The 24,641-nt window shown below is 36.2% G+C and overlaps 2 protein-coding genes across 2 annotated transcripts in view; one reads left to right on the top strand and one right to left on the bottom strand.

Moving 5' to 3' along the window:
- The window catches only part of AVEN (apoptosis and caspase activation inhibitor), a 134,654-nt gene extending 128,989 nt beyond the window's left edge, over positions 1 to 5,665 (bottom strand). Inside the window, exon 1 of the mRNA XM_039341608.1 lies at positions 5,098 to 5,665. Coding sequence (XP_039197542.1) covers positions 5,098 to 5,292 — 195 coding nt within the window. The 5' untranslated portion in view covers positions 5,293 to 5,665. The remainder of the gene's footprint in view (positions 1 to 5,097) is intronic.
- The window catches only part of CHRM5 (cholinergic receptor muscarinic 5), a 73,866-nt gene extending 61,966 nt beyond the window's left edge, over positions 1 to 11,900 (top strand). The window contains exon 2 of the mRNA XM_039341607.1: positions 9,153 to 11,900. Within this exon, the coding sequence (XP_039197541.1) occupies positions 9,229 to 10,818 (1,590 nt within the window). The 5' untranslated portion in view covers positions 9,153 to 9,228 and the 3' untranslated portion in view covers positions 10,819 to 11,900. The remainder of the gene's footprint in view (positions 1 to 9,152) is intronic.
- Positions 11,901 to 24,641: the final 12,741 nt, after the last annotated feature.

The following is a 24,641-nucleotide window of genomic DNA, read 5'->3' as shown; positions in this document are numbered from 1 at the left end:
GCAAGGGAGGAATCAAGCCATTCCCATCTTGATTCCTTCCAGTCCCAAGTCTTAGTAAGATAAGGGACCATATTTTCTTCAATTCCCACCACCACCAAGTCCCATCTCTGCCCTTTTGGTCACCCTGCACTCTGCTGCTTCTGCCAGCCCTGAGCTCTGTTCACCCTTCCATTCTGCACTCTGTTCACCCTGTGCTCTACTCACTCTGCCCTCCACTCACCCTGCGTTCTACTCACCCTGCCCTCCACTCTCCCTGCCTCTCTGTCATCCCCAGGTGACTTTTGCCATCTTCCTCCTGGTGTTTACACGGCGTACTCAGCCTGGCCCTTCATAAGGGCCTTTCTCCTGAGGCTGTATGCAGCCTGGTCCAAATCATGTACAGCTCTCTTGCAAGGTGTAAGTACCATACCTTCAACATCATCATAACTTCAACGCTTGTTGAACAAATGGTCGGTAAGCAAGGACTAAATGTAAATTGAATGTATATTAAAACATATATTGAACATATACATTCTATGGCACAGGTGTCAAACTCGCTGCATCAAGTAACATGTCACAACATATCGCGACTTTTTCACATTGCTGGAGCTGGGGTGGGTGCAACCAGCCCACAGGCCAGCAGTTTGACACCCCTGTTCTATGGCCTCCCAAGCAGTTGTGTCTCCTTTCTTTGTCAATGTTTTGCTTACTGGAAAAAGAAGCTCCTTTTTGTATCTGTTACTTTATCCAATGTAAATAAGGGATCATCAGAAAATCTTTGTATTTAGTGAGCAAATAACCTGAAATCAAAATGTCTTTATTCACTATCAAAATTAATGGAAAATGTCTTAGTTATAAATTCAAAGATGATGATTATTTCAAACTCATTATGATAGTGTTGATGGTAATAATTAAGTTATTTTAGATAATTTGAAATTTATAAAGATTTATTGCTCATCCAAAGTCAAAAGGTTCTGGGCAGGTAAAACCAAAAACTCACAAAACGTATCATAAAAATTAAGAGTAGTAATCAATTCACTAGTAGTATATTAAATAATAAATAAATCTTCCCCCAACATGTTGTTGTTGTTAATTGCGAAGTCGTGTCCGACCCATCGTGACCCCATGGACAACGTTCCTCCAGGTCTTCCTGTCCTCTAACATAGATGCTTCCTGTCCTCTAACATAGATGTCCCCAACATAGATGCTAATAAATCTAACTCAGTGGTTCTCAACCTTTCTAATGCCATGACCCCATAATACAGTTCCCCATGTTGTGGTGACCCCCAAGTGGGTGTGGCCACCAATAAGAGGGAGTAGGACAGCTAGGGAAAAGGGAAAAAAATGGCGGACAGCGTGGTTTGGCGACCCCCGTGAAATGGTCATTCGACCCCAAATGGGGTCCCGACCCACAGGTTGAGAACCACTGATCTAACTGAAATCTTAGTAAAATCCAACTAACTTTAAAGATCTGAAAACCATAAGAAGGAAGCTTATGTGGAAACAAAGAGTCCCAAAGTGTGAGGGCTGCTACAGGTGCTTGAATTTTAATCACCTGACTATGGGAATCCTATGATGGTTGTAAGAGTGAGGACTGGTCAAAAGTCACTTTTTTCAATGCCACTGTAATTTTGAATGGTTGCTAAACAAATGGTTGTAAATAGGACAATTGGTACTTATAGTCAAATGTCACCACAGTTCAAAAGAAAAAATTCAAAATATGTGATTTATAAATGAGATCAGTTTCCTACAGATTAAAGGAAGTAATATATATCCATCCAATTTTACAAGAACTAGGCCCTCTGCAGTTGCTCATCTGTGATGAAATCCAATGACATTTAACATTTATATATTTACATATCGTACCTCTTTTAAATGAATAGAGCCACAGTGTTCCTTTGTAAGACTCCTGCTGTTTTGAATGCTGTTTGCCAGTTCAAATCTACTGAAATGTCCTGTTGCTGTTTTAGATTAGTTACTTCAATTAAAAAAAATCTATTAACCGTTATCCTTGACAGCTGCATGGAACCCAAATTTTCAGAGGCAATATGGAAACAAGTATCGGGGAGAAAAGAACAAACCAGGGGTGGCATTTGCAGTTATCTCACAAAAACATGCAGTAAGCCATTGTTTAAGATACTTGCCATAAATGGCTTTGATGTGTGTAGCAAGACAACTGTTTGTTTCTTTCTTGATAGCTAACCTTTAAAACCCCCTAGTAATTTTACAGAGGTGAGCAAAGGCATGCCATTTACAAAGCTGAAGCCATATGAAGCATAACTTGCTTAAAATATTTAACTAGCTAATGAATCAGAAGTTAAGGAAAAAAATAAGCTTTCATTTGTTACCCAGTCTGAAATGACTGCTCAAACATTCACATTATTATTTTGCTACTATAGTGCTGTACTGATTGTGAGCATGCTGCTGTTACAGATGTTTATTAAGCATTAAACCATATACATTTTTAGAAAATGAACTGTGCCTTTTTATTAAGATGTCATGCCATGCAGTTAAACTGGGGTTATTTTACTGGGCAATACCATGTCTTTGTTAACAAAAGTGTATCTTCATTGTGATTTCACTTATTTTATATGACATGCTTGAAAAAACTTGTATCTTTCAATTCCTGGGCCAACCTAAAGTACCAGCCAAACATCTCTGCCTTGTTGTAACCATCATGCATAAGGCAGCAAAGTACTTGTGGGACCACCATCCTATTAGGTTAAAGTTTGTGATTATAGATAATACCTGTTAATAGTTTGATTCCATGAAAAAAATCCTTTAATCCCCACCACCACACAAAAAAAGATGATTTGATTTGAAATTATTGGGAGACTTCTCTGGTTTTACTTTGATTTGAACATGATGGCACTAGAACTGTAAATAAAACCTAGTTACCTAAAAGTGAATGCAGCGGGCATCACATTGTCACTGGGGGGGGGGGAATACTTCAGGTGGGAAAACAGTGGACTGAGATCCCATGGAGACCTGGAGACGTTACGGGAATGAAATCTGATTTGCCAAAAGAAAGAACTTAAGATCATCCCGTATGGACTTCAAAAAACTGTTTGTTTTCTTCAGTAGACTGTAGGAATCTAGGTTTTCACAAGTGGCTTGCAAACAGTTGAGGGTTATGAGATTTCACCAAGCTCAAGACCCACAATGTAGTCTTTACAGATTCAAGGTTCACTCAAATTTTACTTCTTAATCACTTGAATATATCAAAAGGGTAATTAAAGTGTTAATTACACAAAGTTTTAAATAGATTAAGGGTACAGATGGACTAGAATTATTTAAAATTTGTTATAAGAATCCTTTCTGCGGGAAACTGTTTACATCTCAAAAAAGAAAAATTTGAAGTTTGGTCACTAGAGAACACCAGAAGGAAATTAATACATCACTGGATCTGTTGAACAAGATCTATAACTATTGGGTTTAGAAAATAATTTTAAAGATATCTGCTATTAGAGATAAACCAGATGGTATCAGGGAAAAAGAACAAGTTGCACTGAATAAAACTGAAACTGATTTTAAATGTGAATTTAAAAACAATCATCTACAAGAAAGAGATGAAAAAACATGAAATAGTTTATCCAGAAAAAGATGGATTTACAAATGGGCTTCTGAAAATTGCCAATGATTTTGTGAGAAAAGACAAAAAGCATAAAAAGAATAGAGATGCTTGGACATTTATCTGAGAGCACTAAAGATTCTTGTGAGAAAGGGGAAAGAATACAAAATTGGTTTATTTGATCAAGGTTAAAATAGGTGGATTGTTATTTGGGTAATATTTAGTAGATTTATAATGACTAGAACTGGATGACGATGTTTTAAAGGTTTTATTTATCTTAAGAGATGAAACAGGGTGATTTGTTTAAATAGAAAATGAGATATAAATGTAAAAGGAAAAATTCAAAGTAAGTTTATTACATATAGCTTGTAATAGTTGTCATTATTTATGATAACCCTTAATGGACTTTTGCTGATTTAAAATGGAGTGATGAGGCTTTAAAGATTTGTTTATACAGAGATGGTTGGTTCTACTGTAAGGGATGGTAATAAGTTAATGTAAAGCATGGTGATGTTGTATATTTTTGCTTCTTTTGGTGTTGTTTCTTCTTTTTCTGCACCTTTTTATTTTTCTAATGTTTTTGTTTTCATTTTTTCATTTTTTAGAGTTTATATTAGTTTTCCCTGTGTAATCTGTAATAAAAATACTATAAAAACATATTGTAATTGGATAATTTGACTATATGTCAATACATCAGAAATTCATGTCAGATGCATACCACATTAATACGCTAATGTTGTACACACAGGAATTACAACCTGATATAAACACAGACTGCTATTCAGTAGTAAGAAATTAGTTTGATGCCCCCTCCCCCATTGCATCTCATTCATTTGGGGGCAAATCTCAGACTCTGTATTCGTAAAGTGGAACAAATCTACTTATAGTTTTCACAGTGGTAAAATGTAGCGTACTTCCAATACGGTTCTGTTTATCTGAATGGTAGCAGGGACATAAATTTCTCCAGCCTCATGCCCATCCCACCCATCCACCCTCCTCCGTGCCTAACCTATTTCTTCCTATTACTCTTCCAATTAACGTATTAAGGAATCAAAATCTAGAGAATTTTAGGAAGCTGCAATATAGTAACCCTCCTAATATAACCAAAGAAAAATATTTTGACACAAGCTGCAGTTCTACTGGACAGCCATTTGACAGGAATGGGAGAGGGTTTCTTGCTTGAGCAAGAGGTTAGACTAGGGACTTGAAGTCCATGAGTCATAAAAGAGCCGAGGTTGCCTACCCCTGGACTAGAAGCCCTCCAAGGTCCCTTCCAACCCAATCAATCTCCATTCTATGTTCCTTCCAGAAGACTCGCATTAACGTAGCTCTAGATAAACTACTGCATCAGGACCTCCCTCTTTCTCGGGAGAAACAGTAATAAAAATTGCAGCCCAGAGCCCGCGGGAGTTGCAGCAATAAGAAGTGGGCCTTCCCGGAACGGAGCCGTTTGCCCCGCTGCCTTCCTTTCCGAGGAACACCGGAATAGCCGGCGACCATCTCGGGCCTGTCATGGGAAGAAAGAGGGCGGTGCGGATTCCTCTTACCGACTCACAGCCGCGAGGCGCGGAGTGACCCGAAGCGGCTACTCTGCCGCGAACTCCCCGCCTGCCGCGTCCCCCGCCTCCTCGGCTGTGGCTGTCTTCGCTACTGCTCTCCGCCGGCTTCTCCCTGCCGCCCGGCCGTCTTCGGTTGGGCCGGCTGCCTCCCCTTCGGGGCCGGCCGCCACGGTCGGGCTGCATTACAATGCTTCGGGCGACCGTGCTCGACGCGGCCGGACTTCAGCGGATTCGCGTGGATCTCCGCCTCCGCCGGAAAACAGGCCGCTGCAGGAACTGGAGGCCGCGTCAGCCGGGCCCGAAGGATGGGGTCGCTGAACCCGCGCCAGGCACTTACTCTCCGGCGCTCTCTGCCTTGAGAAGCGGATCCGAAAGAGGAATCCGCTGCGGGGCTGTTGCAAATGGAGCTCTCGGCTACTTTTCTTCGAGAAGAAATACAGAAAAGCGGATAAAATGGATCCAAGCCTAAATTTCTAATAGTTAAGGGCATTATCCCATTTTCTTAAAGCATAATAGGACGTTATTATTAACTCTGGTGGTGATGTGGGTGCATCATAAACATGCATGTTAAATCATTTCCCCTTTAAATACCTAACATTATAGCAAAGTAACTAACTTGTACCAGAAGAGGTCACAAGTCTATTAATTCAAACAATGTAATTCATAACAACAATGCAGAACTGTATCTTAATCAAGTTCTGGAGAAACACCCATAAAACCAATTTTGAAGCAATACAAAGTTAAAACATATAGCTCTGTCTCTTCCTCAGCAACTACATCTCACTTTTAAATAAGATGCCTTGTCCTATGGACAGTTCGGTAGCATCCCAGGAAGGGGCTTGTCAATACACAAACATAATATTTAATAGAGAAGTGTGCACAGAAGTGAAAGAAACTCCAAAGTTGCCATTGCAAAATCAAAGCCCCACCTCTTTTAGATTTGCACTGATGTGTGCAGGTACAAAGGGATGAGGCTGTGATGGTATAACTCAAACAGCCTTCTTGGCTGTTCCCTATGAAAACTTGTGATTTCATACATCTGTAGGGATCCTTCATACATTTTTCTCACATGCATTTAACCACAACATAAAACATACCTTGGCGATGTCTATGGAAATTCTCAATCACCCAGGCTATGGTTGTCCCAAGGGTGCTTTTCAAAAGGCAACTGGACTTTCTTGGGATTTTTTTTTTAATACATTTCGCTTCTCATCCAAGGTTCTTGGAAATGTGTTCAAAGAAAAAACAAAGTCCTCTTGAAAAGCACCTTTGGGATAGCCTGGCAACCTTTTTGTTGAGCACTTCCAGGATGTTGACTTCACCTAATACTCCCAAATCATACATGATACAAGAGAAAATGCCTACGTGGTCAATGTTAAATATTTTCCCTCTGGTTGCAACACATTTTTGCTTCACCAACCAGTCTATTGGGATGACCTCAGAAGTTAACTTCAATCCAGCTCCAATTGGCCAGTATGGGCTATTGGATATAAGCTCCCTTCTCTCTTAACTGTTCAGAGAGCCAAATTCTCTAATCTACCGGGGTTTTTGAACCGAATCAACCTCAGTGATTTAGTCTTTGTTGTATTGTAACAGTTTATTGTATTATCTTTTTTGTTGTTGTTCATGTTTAATTTTTGGAGACTGCTTGGACAAGTCCTTACAGTTTTCTTGGCAGAAGGGATTTGCCATTTCCTCCATCTTAAAGCCGAGAGAAAGTGACAGGCCAAGGACATCCACCTCAACTTTGTGCCTAAGGCAGGACTAAAACTCAGTCTCCCTGTTTCTAGTCCAATGCTTTAACCACTACACCAAACTGGCTCTCACTGCATTATCTGTTACATTTCACATTGTTCTTTTTTGACAATAACATAATTCAATTTTTTCTGGACCAGCACCCTTTTTGGCCTTATTCTCTCTTTGTAGTATTTTCTCCGCTAAATGTCATCTTTAGTTTCTTTTATTAACTTGTCAGATCCAATTTCTATTTCTGTTTTTAAAGGCTCCTTGAAGACTTATTTCAGTTCCAAAAATATATTTGCAATATAATAGGACTGTAGTATCTCTGATGTGCAGTGCAGTGAAGTGCAGAAAGAATGCTATCTGAATCATCGCATATCAGATCTGGAGATTCACATCTGAATATGTCTCAAGTTGTTAATTTTCTTTCTAGGTTGTGGAGCATGCCTTTCATTCTGTTGGCTGGGGATAATGGGTGTTTTAGTCCAAAGTGGTTGGGCAGCATCAGCCTGGAGGCCATCTGTGCATCTCTCAATATATTATTTTAGTTAATACTTACAGATGCATAGCTGGCATCTAAAACCATCATCTGTGATCAGAAGTTGCAACTCTAGTATTGTGGTAGGGCTAATTGCTAGAACATTCTGACCTTTTTTGCCTTTAAACATTTTTTTCCAGGGAGAAGATGTTAGCAGTAGAATGGAACTGAATTTGGTTTCCATTTCAATTTTCCATAGTACAATTAATCTAATTTTGAGTTGGCAAATTGTGGGAAATTATCATGGAACTTGATAAGATTCAGTTACTTAGTTCTACTAAAGTTGCTTTTGCTACTTTTCAGTAAAGCTAGCACCCATACCCCATATAATGGTGTGCTGCCAAGCAGCTCTAACATAGAGACCTTGCAAAATGGAAATCAAATCTGTATAAATACTCCTAAATATTTGTTCTTTAGACAAACTCTGAAATTGAACATGGTCTGCACTTCATAGCCTGCATATGAAATGACTAAATAGCAAAACAGTGCAGTAAAGTTATGTTATAAAACAGTTTTGTTTAATAAACTGAAGAATAAGATATAATTGGCTTACTTGTATGCATAACACCAAGCTAGATCCGAATATGCCATCAGAAACCATGTTGCTTTTTCATTATTCAGTAGGCACTAAGGATCAATTTTATTGGGAGCCAGTGAATATACATGGAGATTAAGTTAAAGCTACCTTTTCCAGCTGTGACAATACAAGCTGTGTGTATCACTTTTAACACTGACAGATGCTTTGTTTGTAAAGGTTATAGATGTACAGTAATAGGGAGGGTTTTGATCAATTTTTCATCAGGAAAGAAGGGATACAACTTACTAACATTTAACAGTGGTTAAAACTTTAACATCATCACTCTAGACTAATGTTTGTAAAACACAGCAATCTGATAGCAGAGGAGACATGTTGCTCAGATTCAGTTCAAGCCAGGTTTGCTGCATATGTCCCCAATGTCTTTGTTTGTTTGTTTGTTTGAAGCATATATTTGCATGGTTGAATTTAAACATGAATTTTGTGTTTTGAAATCTTAATCTTGATTTCATATCTTCCCTTATAAATTACCTCTTTATTTCTTGTGGCAAGAAAGCATTATAAAAATGGTTTTTCAAGCCTTTCTTGTCAAGTAAGTCATTATAATACAATGTTGACTGGATATTAATAAAGACTATGGCTTTCATTATTAATTCCTGTTTAGCGGGGCTTTTTCTCACTGTTAGTGAATGTACTATACAAATTATAGAATTTTGATTTCTGTTACATACAATGTTCTGTAAAAATCAGCAATCTACATATTCCGAGGTAATGTGACTTGATTGAATGAAAGCTACCACTGAGCATAAATTGCATCTGTTGATTGATACTTAATTTGATGCTTACAAAGATACTTAATTTGAGATTCTGCAAACCATTCAGAGAAACATTTTCTGAAGCAGCTTTCCTATATCATATGAGCATGAAAATGAAACCCCCAATAATATTTCCACCTGGATTGCTGCTGAAGAATAGATGGAAAGCAGAGCCATTCAAAGTGGGTGTGTTAAGCAAAATGTGATAGTTTGAAAAGCAGATTTGGAAGAGTACTTGAGTTGCATTGTTGAACTGTCCTTCAAAAAATTCATGTATACTTCATCTAAAATATCTTTGAAATTTGATGAAATCCTCAGTTAAAATTGGACAACAGATTAATAGTTTTCTAATGCTAAATTCATTTGGCAGGTGCCCTTCATTTTATGAATTTTTTTCTCTGTTTGTCATTTAAAGGCTATCTTCAAATTACAGATGAAGAACCTAGAGCAAATTAAAAGACACTGATGTTAATTCACCAAAAAAAAAAAGAATGGAAGACAAGTTACACAGCAACTTGACCATCACCAATGGTTCAACTTCTAGCCAAAAACAACATGAAGGCCATAGTCTTTGGGAAGTAATCACCATTGCTACTGTAACGGCCATTTTAAGTTTGATAACCATTGTAGGAAATGTTCTGGTAATGATATCATTCAAAGTCAACAGCCAGCTCAAAACAGTGAACAATTACTATTTACTCAGTCTTGCCTGTGCAGACCTTATTATTGGAATATTTTCTATGAATCTTTATACATCATACATATTAATAGGGCACTGGTCTCTTGGAATTTTGGCATGTGATTTATGGTTAGCACTCGATTATGTAGCTAGTAATGCTTCAGTAATGAATTTGTTAGTTATCAGTTTTGACAGATACTTTTCTATTACACGTCCTTTAACCTATAGGGCTAAACGCACACCCAAAAGAGCTGGGATTATGATTGGTTTGGCTTGGCTAATTTCTTTTATTCTGTGGGCACCTGTAATCTTATGCTGGCAGTATCTTGTAGGGGAGCGAACTGTCCCACCTGGAGAATGTCAAATACAATTTTTGTATGAGCCTATTGTTACCTTTGGTACCGCAATTGCTGCTTTCTATATCCCAGTTTCAGTGATGACTATTTTATATTGCCGCATTTACAAAGAGACTGAAAAACGAACCAAGGACTTAGCTGAGCTTCAGGGCTCCAGCTCTGTGACTGAGTTTGAAACGATAAAGCCTCAGAAAACACTGCTGAAATCTTGCTTTAGCTGCAGACAACAAAATTTGACCAAAAGAGACCAATCTCAGGCTTCGTGGTCTTCATCCAGTCGAAGTACTTCTGCCACAGCAAAAGCATCTCAGATTCAAAACACCTGCCAAGATTGGTCTAGGGCAGAGCAGCTGACCACTTGCAGCAGCTATGCCTCATCTGAAGAAGAGGAAAAATGTCCTCCTGATCCAGTCTTTCAAGTAGCTTATAAGACCCCTGTAAAAGGGATGGTTGATGAGCAAAAAGTAGAGAAAAAGGAAGCTTTTATCAAAGACCAACATAAGGAGAATGACTATGACACCCAGAAATATTTTTTAACCCCAACCAAAAGTCAGGTGCAAAAAAGTAATAAATGTGTAGCTTATAAATTCCGGTTGGTGGTTAAAGCTGGTGGTGCACCAGAAACTAACAATGGCTGCCGAAAAGTCAAAATCACTCCTTGTTCTGCCAGTTTATCCAAAGACGCTTCCATCAAAAATATGGATCCTAATCTAAGTAATCAAATTACTAAAAGGAAAAGAATGGTTCTTATAAAAGAACGTAAAGCAGCCCAGACTCTAAGTGCCATTCTTCTAGCTTTTATAATTACCTGGACCCCCTACAACATAATGGTATTGGTTTCCACATTCTGTTCAGATTGCATTCCTCCAACACTGTGGCATCTTGGCTATTGGTTGTGCTATGTAAATAGTACTGTGAACCCAATTTGTTATGCCTTGTGTAACAAAACATTCAGAAAAACCTTTAAGTTGTTGCTCTTCTGTCAATGGAAGAAGAAAAAAATGGAAGAAAAATTATATTGGCAGGGTAATACAAAGCTGCCTTAAGTTAAAATGAAGTAGCTGAAACACAATAATCTTGGCCAGAGAGTGTATATTAGTTGCAGGTCTTTATTTGTAAAGTTGTTGTTTTGTGTGTTTGGAAGCAAAAGAAGCAACATTTCTACGATTTATGATATGAAGGAAGCGGTCACAATGTTGAACATTTCTGTAATTGGAATAATTCAAAGGAGCATTTTGAGTGTTATTAGGACATTTGGTCCTGCACTTCTGCTCAATAATGGCAGGACATAGGACCTTAATAATTGGTGATTGAACAGATCCATAAATGTATTTGGTTCACATTCTTGCAGAGTAACATTATGCCTTCTTAAATATTTTTCCAGTACTTTTTCAAGTTAAATTGTAGATCTGCAATATACTGAAGTTAGCACTGTTCACTTTGCAAAATTATCTACTAACTGAATGAATACAAAGGGAATGCATATATCTGTAGCCCATGATAAATGATTGAAATTGTTTTTGGGAAGGCAAAAATGTTCCTGATGTCAGCTTGACTTATGAACAATGACTGAATTTGAATTCATCTTTTTTTTTTAATTGGGGCTAGATGTGACTTGTAAGGGGAAAGGTCATTTATAAAGAGCATATTGGAATAGAATGATTATTTAAATATTTAAAATTGCTGTAGTGAGAGCTACATATAAAGCTTATATCAAACACTAGCATTTCATATTTTATATCCACAGTTTTACAAACATTTGCATGAAATAGTTTTGGGTCATATTCCTCTTTGAATGTTATAAATTGTACAATGAGACATGAATAGTATTATAGCATTTTAAAGAGAGAGAAGAATATGTAAAACATCTACCTCTCTTTGTTTAGATGTTTAGTGGCAATATTCAAATCCCTAATCCCCACAGTAAAAGTAATTAAATCCATTGGGCAACTGTTACAACTTGTCAAAGATTCTATCCCTTCAGCCTGAATAGGAATTATAATTTATATAAGAATGTATATTTAATACATAATTGTTTCAGCAAAAAATGTGAATCTTTTAAAACAAAGACAGGTAATTAGAATAATTTTTGAATAGCAGAGTCTGTATTAAAATCAGCTACCATAATTAACAGGTCTTGACAAAAACAAACAATTACAATGAGAAAGTGAAAATATAAGTCCCATGTCTTTTGGATCCAGATTTCTATAGTTATCTACCTGGATCCAGGTCTAAATCTATGAAAATAAAATAATTTAATTAACTCTTGAATCTTATAAATTTATAAATCTTATAAAAGATTTATTCTTCCCATATTTGAGCTGACAGGGTGCATCGTAAAAAAAACACTCAAGGCAAATCTTATAAATACATATATGGTTTCTCATTTGAAAAGGTTTCTCTCTCCAATTCAGTGAAACAGTCAAGCTCTTCATATAAAGTGGTATACAGTAGATGGGGAAATGCATTCTACTCGTGAACAAGAATATGAAGCATTTGGAACTCCATATATGGATGTGAATGCACAGGAATTCTGGCTTGGAAAGTAATGCTAAGTCAATTCAACACTATAGAAAAATTGAGCTATAGGATTAGAAGAACCCAAAGTTCACGGACAGGTGAACTAATCCTATAGCTCAATTTTTGTAATTCTAAGTTGACTGTCAAGCTTTGCACATTCATTATTTGCTGAACTGCAATTTAAATGCAGACTCAGTTCACATCCACATCTATAGCTTGGTATGGTTACTTGTGTAGTAATAATATGATTGTAAAGTGTAATTTTGCATAGTTCTGAGATAACACAGCAAAGTTTATGAGCTGCACAACAATTACTATGGATTCCAATGAGGTCAAAAGCTCTTTCTTATAGAGTTTGTCCAGTGGTTTTTAAAAAGCTTCTCCATAACTACTGATTGAAACAATATTTCAGATAACTTGACTACATGGTGAGTTATTTACAAAAAAGTCTCCCAATTATTTTTATAGTGGGACTAATCATAATTTAAACAAAATGTATAATAATATGAACATGTGACTGATTCTAAATGTTTCTGTATTGTGCCAATTGTTTTTGGAGCTATGCTGTTTGTTAAAGGAAAATGTGGATTCCCATAAAGACCTTTTGATTATTATCTTCAGTCAACATGGAAGCATATCCATTGTGCTTTGGGGTTTTCTGGCTTTAAAAAATACATGTATGTATGATATGTGTGTGTCCGATTCAAATGACAACGCATTTCTATGACTCAAGCTATGTAATATTGGCAAAATGTGTTAAGATTGTAAAAGTTATTTGCTTGTTGCAATTTTATTGCTAAAAACCTGCCTTCTACTATTGAGGTTAAATGGAAAATTATTGTCACCTTTATAAGAATGTTTTATATATGTTTATGGTATGTGTTGAATAGATATATAAGACTACACAGTGATGGATGCCAAAGTATCAGTTTTCTGTTAAATATACGCTAAACCTATGCTGCTAAAAACTGAAACATTACATTGCCAAACTCTGGGATACATACATGGTAAATATCTGGTACCATATTAAAATAGTGTGTGCTTATTTCCTTTCCCACACAGTATATTTGCATATAATTTAGAAGGTGCAAATTGAGAGTTATCTAACAACAGTGTCAAAATTGTAACTTTTCATTTTGAAGAAATAGAAAGACAGAAATATATAAGATTTCATGGCAGGAAAATCTGAATAGGAAAAGAAATTCAACATAGGTGCTGGTGTCTAAAAAAGAAGATACTTAGAGCTCAGTCACAAACAATTACAACATTAAAAAGATAATTTGAGAAGCCAGGACAAAGTTACACAAGCTTTTTCATGGCAATATAAATTCAAAACAAATATACAAGATAAGGAAAGGCAAGTGACTCGGGAGCAATATAGACAAATAGGCTGAAATTGAAGAGATGATGTCAGGAACTCCAAATAATAAGCTGAATTTGATGAAAGATGTTAAGAAAAGCAGAAATTAAAGTATTATGTGGATGATTTAAAGCTAACTATTGTGCAACTACAGAGTGCAAAAAGACAGTTGATGAAAACAATTAGAGATTTTAGTGAATTTTCAGGATAGAAAATTGACATAAAAAAAATCCCCTAAAAGGAAAAAACTTGGTGCAGAAAGGGTTGGGATGCCAGACAAAGTCCAGTAAAATATTTGGGATTGTTCCTGATTGGTGGTAACAAAGATATATTTAAAAATTACCTCAGATTGTGGAGAAAAATTTAAAAATATTTTCAAAGATAGAAAAAAACCAATTTTTACTTGTTAGGATTAATTGTGATTGTTAATATCAATATATTACCTAAGGGTTTTTTTTATTTATTTGAAATGATGCCAATTTCAATTCCAGAAAAAATCTTGCAAGATGGGCAGATAGTCAGTAAATTTATTTGGAGTGAAAAAATGTAGAATAAATTTTATGAGATTCAAAAACTAGTGTTGAACTAGGTCTTCTGAATTTTATATCATATTACCAATGTAAGTTGTTCATCATGGATAACAATAGATAAAATCCCTAAATATCAAAATGTCAGTAGGAGAAGGAGCTGACCCAGCTAATGGGCTTCCCAGAAACTTCTAGTATGATTGCAAAGAATATAAAAATTTGAAAGAACATATTATTAGACAAAGCTTGATAAAAGCATGGAATTCTATAAAAAGAATAAGTTCAGCAACCTCACCTCTAGCTTCACTTCCAAATGATTTGTATTATGGAGAACATTATTGCAAGAAAAGTATAATTATGTATGCAGATATGGTACACTCAGACTCCAGAAACAGATTAAAGGCAAAGCGAGAATTATTAGGTGAAAGCCAAAACTTACTATGGTTGATGTATTTTCAAATTTTTGGAAAAACAAAAAGTGATCTTAAAAAAGAAGGAAGGTGTGTAAGAGAAAATGTATCACAGAGACTGTACAAATCAAAAATTGCATGGGAAAGTGGATGCTGACTGGTAAGAACAACTACTACCTTGGTTCAAACTTCTCAAAAAGAGAATATATGATTTACAGTGGCAATGCAAATAGCTCCTTGAAGCTCAGGATTGAAATTTAAGATTAGTATACAAATAGTCAAGAGAGATTTGAATGAACCTTGAATGAATGAATCTTGAATGAATTCAAATCCTTGGAACAAGATGAATTACATCTTAGAATGTTGAATAAACTTGTTGATTATCTGTCCGCATTTGTATTACTTTTGAAATATCCTAAAGTAAAGAATGTATATGTATTACAAGATAAACTATTTCAATTTAAAATTGTTTAGATAATGTTCCGATCAGCAGTTAAATTAAATAGGAGTTTCAAGTCATGTCTATTAGATTGATGGCTCAAGAATTATATTCAAAGTTGCCAATGGATCCATTTCAAAATTGGGGGACGTATTATATGAAGAATTGGTTTTGCATCAATGTTGTTAGCCAAAAGAGTAAATAATCTCTTCTCAGTTGAATATTAAGAAAATCTGAATAGAGAAATTCAAAACAGAAACCAAATATTAATGGTATACTCATTCTTTAGAAATTTTCAAGCACAAGCTGAGTATTATCTATGAGAAGTGCTTTATTTTGATTCCTACAATGGTGGGATTTTAAAAGCCCAATTCTGTACACTCCCAGCAAAACTTTCTGTTGAGAAAGTTGATAGCCCAGGAATAAATTTATAGAAATACTTACATTAGCAGCTGAAACAGAAGTGTGCTATGGAGGCCACAATACTATAGTTTTTCTTCCCAAACAGAACTCTGATAGTGAACACATATGTTACCAAATAAAGTCTGTTCCTCAATACTGAGTTGTTGTAACATTTATTCTTGAAAACCTCATGGTAACTAGGAAGGAGAAATTGAAAATCAGATCTATCTGCATCCATCTAGGCTATCTAATTTTATTGATTCTCTTACTGGGTATTGTCCTAAACTAATATGCATTTAGGTTGTCCTTAGATTCCATCCCTCAGACTTTACTAATAACTCCTGACATCATTTTTTAAAATTAGTGTTTATGAAGAGATTTTTTTTACGGAGTAAAAGCAATGCAAACTTAAAAAAACAAAAGAAAAGTAATGTGAATAAGTAAGAAAGGAAAGAAAAAAAGAAGAAAAAGAAAAGGAGTTAAAAAAAGGCGGCTTCCAATCTTCTTTACAGTAGTTATAAAGGTGTTTATATTTTATATCCTCTATTTCTATAGTTACAATACATTGTGGCTCCTTCTTCAGTATTCTACCCTTTCTAATCATCAAACCCATAAATCACAAGTTCATTTTTTCCCATTTCAGCTAACATTTCATTAAGGATTTCCAGTCACTGACAAATATAGTGGCCTTTTCCTTATCAAGCAAGCCAACTTTGGCATCTATTCAAATTCTATCACTTCACCAACTATTCCTCTTTTGTGGGTATTTCAGGACCTTTCCATTTTCTGTACCTCCTGACATTCTGGGAGTAGCAGGAAAAGAGTTAAGTGGACATAAATCTTTGATAACCTGATCATTTGTCAGGTGAGAAGTATATGAGAAAAGCAATCTGGATGTATGTTTCTTACCAAATTTTCATAATAAAAGATTAAGTCCAAATGATGATGAACAAAATAAATGAAATAATAGATAATGAATTTAAAGGGTATTAGCCAGCTACAACATCATGTCCAAAGCAGAAAAGATCAGCTGTTGGATCCAAAGTTCATATCTTAAAAAAGATCCTAGCAAGCATTTGAATTCTACAAATGAGAATTGCACAGGCTTGAATAACTTATTTTGTCGATCCTGCAACATTATCCAGAGACATTTACATTCACTTTCATTCATAACTTATTTTGTCTCTTACAATCGTCAGAAAAATTTCTGATTTATATTCAACTAGTATCAGATGCCCAAATGATGGAAATATTAGAGGACAAGCCTTTTCATCATAGCACCTAAGCTGTGGATTTTTATGCTCTGGAAAATGGTTTGTATAACTCTCTCATAATGTTTAAAATGTGTATTAACAATGTATGTGTTGAATTATTATTGACGTAAAATTTTAAATAATGCTTTGCTTTTTGTTTTGTTGCATAAATATTAAATTACTATTTATATGAGTGCCTTAGCTTCCTTCAGCATCATAAAGATACATGAGAAAACAAGAGATATAAAAGTTAGGCAAATAAATCATAAACCAATACATGCAGAAAAGTGACTTTTTTGATACTGAGCCTCAAGAGAGCTGTTCCCCATACTTGATTGAAAAACATTCCACTGTGTGAGTCTCCTGAATAGAGATCATTTAAAAATACTAGTTTGGCTACAGTTTTGAACAGAGGGCAATAATCTTTGACAGAGTTGAATGAGATGAAATTCCAGATCTGAACATTTACATTTTATTGGAAAAAGAAAATGTTACATTTTCATTCTTTATATTGCAAAAGATAACCCATTTTTTTTCCATGTACTGCAATTGTTTTTACTTGACAATAATAATTTCCAATAATCTTTGAAATTTCAGTTAATCTTCCATTTAAAAATGAACAAAGTTGCAGCAGAAAAATATCTTTGGAATAAAAAGCACAATGATAGTGAAGATGTTTGATTAATTAAATACACAATGACAGAGTCCACCTCCATATATCCATCAGCACACAAGTCTCTGATACGAATGAGATTTGTCCCTTCATGATCAGTTATGATGAACTCCATTGTAATTAGTCACATTTTTACCTAGCAACAGTTACTCTATTTTGAGTCAATAAGCAACTGATTAAATGCTACAAATATTGAAAAGTGGTAGAATTTGTTTTTGACAAGTGTGACTCAAATAACTGAAACCATTTCATTTTATATTCCAGCTCCAATCTACACTACATGTTAAAACCTCACTAGATATTTTTTTAATGAGGGAATTTTTCTTTTCTCTCTGTTCTTTTGCAAGCTTCACATTACCCTAAAATTATTAATTTTATTTATTTAGGAAATGTCAACTTCAGTTCATTCTCAATGGCTCTAAGCAAGCGGTGGGATTCAAATATGTGAACAACCAGTTCTCTGTGTGGATGCTGCTTCCGGAAGTCCATTCTGGGCCTGGGCAACAAAAAATTAGCTACCAGTTCTGCCAAAGTGGTGCGAACTGGCTGAATCCCACCACTGCTCTAAGCCCATCAGAACCGGGAACAACCAAAATGTTTCAATTTTCTAATTGCAGCTAACTGGAACGGTTCAGTAGATTTCCCCAATATGTTTGTGGGAGTTTGAAACAATGTTTTGCATATCATGCATTGTTGGAAACTGGTAGGTTGTTTTGGCAATCATTAAGAAATATTTTTTAAAAAGTTCCTCTAGAGACTTATATAAGATCTCTTATGATACTACCAAAGGTGCTTTTTCAGGAGGCAACTGGACTTTCTTGTTTTTCTTTGAAGATGTTTCACTTCTCATCCAAGAAGCTTCTTCAGCTCTGACTGGATGGTAGGGAATGGAAAGATTTATACTTCTGCAGACAGCTGTTCATTTGCATTCTTTTAGCAAGTCGTTAAAGCTACCTGGAGGCTTATCTGTGTCTTCAGAGTCACCTGAGCAGTGCAAAGGGGTGTGGAGCTTTCTTGGAACTGTTGAATGGACTGTGTTGTAGACTGTAGATAGATGATGTCAGATCCCTGCCCTCTGTTGAAACAGGGTTGCTCAGTTTTGACATAGATGGCCTCATAGACCTCTCTCTCAACAGAGGGGAGGGTCCTTTCAACAGTTCCAAGAAGGTTCCACATCCCTTTGCATTACTCAGGTGACCCTGAAGACACAAATAAGCCTCCAGATAACTTTAATGACTCACTAAAAGAATGCAAATGAACAGCTGTCTGCAGGAGTATAAATCTTTCCATTCCCCACCATCCAGTCAGAGCTGAAGAAACTTCTTGGATGAGAAGCGAAATGTCTTCAAAGAAAAACAAGGAAGTCCAGTTGTCTCGTGAAAAATCATCCTTGGGATAGCTATGACCTGGATGACTGAAAATCTCCATAGACTCTTGTGATCCTACTTTCACGACTAAATTGTTTCTCAGTTTGGATCATTTCTATTTATTTTAATGATATGAATTACTGGGCTGTCCAAAATCAGGAATCTGGTAGCACTTTTTCAGATTAATGTATTTTATTAAGACATAAGATTTGAGTCCTTCTAATTTTTGGCTACCATAAATTAACACAATCCTCTTCCTACAAAGTCTTAGTGGGATGTGGAGGCAACATAGATTGGGTCTATCTATGGTGTAATGTTTAGAAACAAGAATAAAATAATGTTTAGTATTCAGCTTGAAAAGGTCAGCTGGATCTAGTGTTAGTCTATTTTTATACTGAATAAAGGAATAAGCTTTCAGTTGATAAAACAATGTTTCAAGTAGGATTTTTACTTTTCATAAATATCTTGTAGAAGATACTCAGGCTTTGCTTTGTGAGTATTTGTTAAGATAAGATGTCTTTAGAATTTACACATAAATTATTTTTAAGAGAAACTTGATTTTAGTTAATTTATTTCTATATAGCTTATTTTTTATGTTATAGTTCTACCTTTTTTAATGGAAGTAACTATACTGTTATTTAAATCAGGCACTTTGACTGCTAAAAGATACTGCATATAGTGCTTGGGTAAAGAAATAGCTTCTCTTGGATACTCCTTTTCATGAAATTTCCTTCTCTTCTAGTTGACAGTAGAGAATGGTTGGAACCACACCTTTTTACATTCTGTACCCCATCTCTTAAGGATCCAAATAAAGGAGATGCTCTGATTTGAAAGCCTTTGAGTACCAGGTTCCATCCACCTAGTCACCACCCTAAATTTTGGGTGCTACAATATATAAAAAAAGATGTTAAGACTCTGGAAAGAGTGCAGAGAAGACCAACAAAGATGATTAGGAGACTGGAGACTAAAACATATGAAGAACAGTTGCTGGAATTGGGTATGTCTAGTTTAATGAAAAGAAGGACAAGGGGGGACATGATAGCAGTGTTCCAATATCTCAGGGGCTGCCACAAAGAAGAGGGAGTCAAGCTACTCTCCAAAGCACCCAAAGGCAGGACAAGATGCAGTGGATGGAAACTAATCAAAGAGAGAAGCAACCTAAAACCAAGGAAAAGTTTCCTGACAGTTAGAACAATTAATCAGTGGAATGACTTGCCTCCAGAAGTTGTGGGTGCTCCAACACTGGAGGTTTTTAAGAAGAAATTGGACAACCATTTGTCTGAAATGGTATAATGTCTCCTGATTGAGCAGAGGTTTGGACTAAAAGACTTCCAAGATTTCTTCCAATTCTGTTATTCGGTTATTTTATCAATGAAACCATAAGAGCTACAGCATCAGTATGAACATTTTAAAAGTTCAGAGGAATCCTCTCTTATTACAGTTTTGATTATATAGCACATGCACTCCCAGCTGAAGACTGTTACTAATCTACAGGTAGCCTTTGACTTACAAGCACAATTGGGATCAGTATTTCAATTGCTAAGCAAGGCAGTTGTTAAGGGAGTCATGACCACTTTTATGATCTTTTTTGCCATGGGCATTAAGCAAATCATTGCAGTTGCTAAGTGAATCATCTGGTCTTTAAGTGAATTTGGCTTCCCCATTTGACTTTGCTTGTTGAAAGCTGGCTGGGAGGATCACAAACAGTGATCCCGTGATCCCAGGATGCAGCAGACATTGTAAACACATGCCGGTTGCTAAACACTTGAATTTTCTTTACAGTCATAAGTGTGGGGACCAGTGGTAAGTGACTTTTTTCAGTGCTGTTTTAACTTTGAACAGTCACTAAATGAATGGTTGTAAGTTAAGGACTACCTATATATTATTGTTTTATTTTAGGTACTGCTTTTATCCTAAATGTTAACAAACTGGAAAGAGAAGTGACAGGGAGGACATCTGAAATAATGAACATTTGAAATAAGGAAGAAAATGCTAGAGAGGGCACAAATGTAAGGAAAAGCATTTTAAAATGTGCCTATTTTGGGGGGTTAAATAGATCAAAATGTGAATTTCGGAAGGCTGCATTTGGATTGTCTGCATTACCTTGGATATGCTTCACTGTCGCTGTTGGACGAAGCAACTCAGATAAGCACAGTAGCTCCGCAGTCTTGCTTCACACTTAGATTTAGAATTGCTATTGAAAAACTTCTCTATCAATGGTTCTTCTCATGATGTTCTAGTTATATATTATATTATTTGTCTTCCTGAAAAGAAGTATCTTGGTTTTCTTCAGAGGATTAGTTATGCTACTTTCTAGAGAAAAAAAAATGATTGTGGCTTATAAAATTCAAAACCGACTGAATTGTGAAAGTTTCACCTCATTTTGTGCATCACAGGAAACATATATTAAACAAAAACGTTTTTTAAGGGACCATAGAGCTTTGTAGCTTTCAATTAATTGTGTTTCATTTCTTTTCCTTAGAAGATTGTAACTGCTCAGAATTTACTATTGGGGTGAGTTGCTGAGGCTGAAAGAAAACCGGGGAAAGATTACAGTATATGACTTCATAATGTGAAAGGCGTTGATGGTTCCCTTCACTGTAGATTTATGTAGGCATTTCTTTAAAGAAAAGTTTGTTTTCCCTCATTACAAAGTCATTACTCATTACTTTGTTATTTCTACATGTTCACATCCTTCTGGGTAATCTTTTGAGCATTATATATGTGTAATTTAACATTCTCTTGCACTTAATCTAGTTTGATTCATCTATTTAAATGTAAACAACAAATAAAGTAACATCCTCCCCCTCCCCATGTTTCTGCAGTCAGCTTAATGAAACACCAATTCCTTTAACCATGTAACAATCTGAACAATAAACAGCAGGCTTGACCTTATAGGTATATTTTCATATATTTCCTCCATCTATGCTTTGTTATGAGACCTTGTTTGTACCCTGCTATACCTATTATTCCCTGTTGTCAAAGGACAACGTTCTACAATTTAAATTTGCTTCTGCACAAGCATCATCAGCTTCCACCCAAGAATACATCATACTTTGTAACAGTTCTAAAAAAATTATCAGTATTTCTGACTTTTGTAGTAAAATTCTGCTCTATTAGGATACAGTGTTACCTGAACAGAAACCAAGCAATGTTCTGCATTGAAACACTTCATTTTCAATTTTCATCGCTCTTCAATATCTTCAAGTTTGTGTTGACACCTGGCAATTGCTGGGACTTGCTCATGAAGTTTTCCTGATAAAATTTTCACAACTGGTTTGCCATTGCCTGAAAGAGAGTCACTACCCCAAGGTCTCCAGCTGGCTTCATGTCTAAAGTGGAACTAGAAGTCACAGTGTCCCAGTCAATGTAGAATGTATCATATTCTCCATATATTTAAGGTCTGCTTTGAAATACTTCATCTTCAGTGTAGAACGTCTTGTATTCTCCATTCTACAAGTTCAATCCTAAATACATTTTTGATCATGGGGAGCTGTTTAATCAGTGTATGTACTCAAACCTAGAGCTTCTCAAATTGGGAGTTATAACCAAATTCACCCTGCCTGGACATGAGCAGCCTTCACTGAGCTTTTAGTACTGACCATCTGTTATGCTGACCTTGTGCATTGGTTCTAGGCAACCCAGCCTCCCGTCGCTGGATGTTGTACTTCTCCAAGAAGTAAGATGAGTTGCAGTGCTTGGGCTGCTCAAAGATGTGACACAGGCCCAGCACCAGAACCCAATGAGACAGGAAGCAACCCAGGAAGAGTTTCCCTTTGAATCTGGGAAGGTGAGACTAGTCACTAGTACGTTGATCTTGTACCTTAGGAGATGCTCAGGAATGTTTTGGAGTTTTTTTTCAGGAACATCTGCTATGATTACAGAGGCGGTCAAAGGAAAGCCTTGGTTTCAGAAATGAATTCTGTCAATGATCCAGCAGTCTTCCTTTGGGTGTGAAAGATTAGCATGCACACACACAGCCAAACTGTATGGATAGATAGCAGGAATGTCCCCTCCCCTTTTATTTGGAGGGGATATCACACAAATCCATATATTATTTTAGAGAGTCATGATACCACAAAGTTTGAGAACCCCTGACCTGATCAACAATTATTATTAATTGAACCAAATCCATGTTTGTAGTCCTGCCATTTTCCGTCAAAACGTTCTTCTTGAATTTCTGCCAAGTTCCTCTCTTACCAATAGCAATAGCCATAATTAAGTCCTTTCTTGGCTGAATAACATATAGTCAATCTTTAGAATTTGTTCAAGTTGCTGAAAAAAAAATCTCACTGCAGTTCCTGGGGTACTGTGCACAGAGATGATAAAGAAAGCTAATACTGTGTATTTAGTTTGTTGACAAGTCTACTAGAATATCTTTACACTCTGAAATATAGCAAATGGATTATTTGTTCAGGATTTGAAATGGACATATAACATAATTCAGTCTACATAATGCTTCTAAAATGGATGCAAAAACAAAATTAATGAAAGCGCTTACTGTAATTCCTCAAGTGGACCTTGAGTGACTAGTCTTGAAGAGGAATGTCATATTTAATGTGTAGAAGGGAGAGAATCCCTGAGCTTTCTCAAACACCAGAACTGCTTCCCTCCATTTCCTTTAAACCTTTTCCAAGCATAAGGATGATATAGTGGCTGTCTGTAAAAAAGCAGTATTTCTAAATAGAGCTTGTAGAGAAAGTTGGAGAGAATGCATGTTGGTAGGACTAATTTTTTTTATTGTATGAAGAGCAGCTATAATAGATCCCAAGAGACTCTAAGCAGATGGAAGGAGGGATGGTAAGAATTTGCTTCCTAATTCAAATCCTTCATGATCCTTTCTTGTGTTACTCCCTATGCAGAGAAATCTTAGCTTCCCGTATCTTCAACTATTGAAGTCAATTTCATGTTTCATTCTCTGCATTTTTGCTTTCTTCCCCAGACAACTCTCTCTTGATATGGTAGCTCCCACACATTAGTTATAGTAGAATAGAATAGAATAGAATAGAATAGAATAGAGTAGAGTAGAGTAGAGTAGAGTAGAGTAGAGTAGAGTAGAGTAGAGTAGAGTAGAGTAGAGTAGAATAGAATAGAATAGAATAGAATAGAATAGAATAGAATAGAATAGAATAGAATAGAATAGAATAGAATAGAACCTTGGAGATCTTCTAGTCCAGGCCTCTGCTCAAGCAGGAGAACCTATACCATCTCAGACAAGTGACTGTCTAGTCTCTTCTTTAAAATCTCCAGTGATGGAGCACCCACGATTTCTGGAGGCAAGAGGTTAATTGTCCTCACTGTCAGGAAGTTTCTCCTTAATTCCAGATTGCTTCTATCTTTGGTCAGTTTCTAACATTGTTTCTTGTCCTGCCCTCTGTTGCTTTGGAGAATAATTTGGCCCCCTCTTCTTTGTGGCAGCCATCAAATACTGGAATACTGCTATCATGTCTCCCCTATTTCTTCTTTCCTTTAGACTAGCCAAACCCAAGTCCTGCAGCCGTTCTTCATATGTTTTAAATTTCCAGGCCTTTGATCATTTTAGTTGCTCTTCTCTGGAACTTTTTTCAAGGTCTCAACATCTTTTTTGTAGTATGGTGACCAAAATTGTTTGCAGTATTCCAGGTGTGGTCTTATTAGGGTTTTATAAAGTGGTACTAATACTTCATGTGATCTTGATTCTGTCAGGTTGGCTGTCATGGCATAGATAGGGGGCTCACTAACATCAAAGTATTCCTCTTTCTCTGCATCCAAAATGGAGGCTGGAAATATTCTGGATGAATTCGGGCAGCATCCCCTAGAACAGTGATGGCGAGCCTTTTAGAGACTGAGTGCCCAAACTGCAACCCAATACCCACATGCATCGTCCAGTGTTGGGTGGGTGTGGCCCATTGGGTAGGCGTGGCTGCGGTGGTAACGGC

Source organism: Crotalus tigris, unplaced genomic scaffold (genome assembly GCF_016545835.1).
Source record: "Crotalus tigris isolate CLP2741 ecotype Arizona unplaced genomic scaffold, ASM1654583v1 scf7180000017771.5222438, whole genome shotgun sequence".
Classification (NCBI taxonomy): Eukaryota; Metazoa; Chordata; class Lepidosauria; order Squamata; family Viperidae; genus Crotalus; species Crotalus tigris.
The sequence above is the reverse complement of the archived record's forward strand: the minus strand, read 5'-3'. Positions and strand labels throughout refer to the sequence as shown.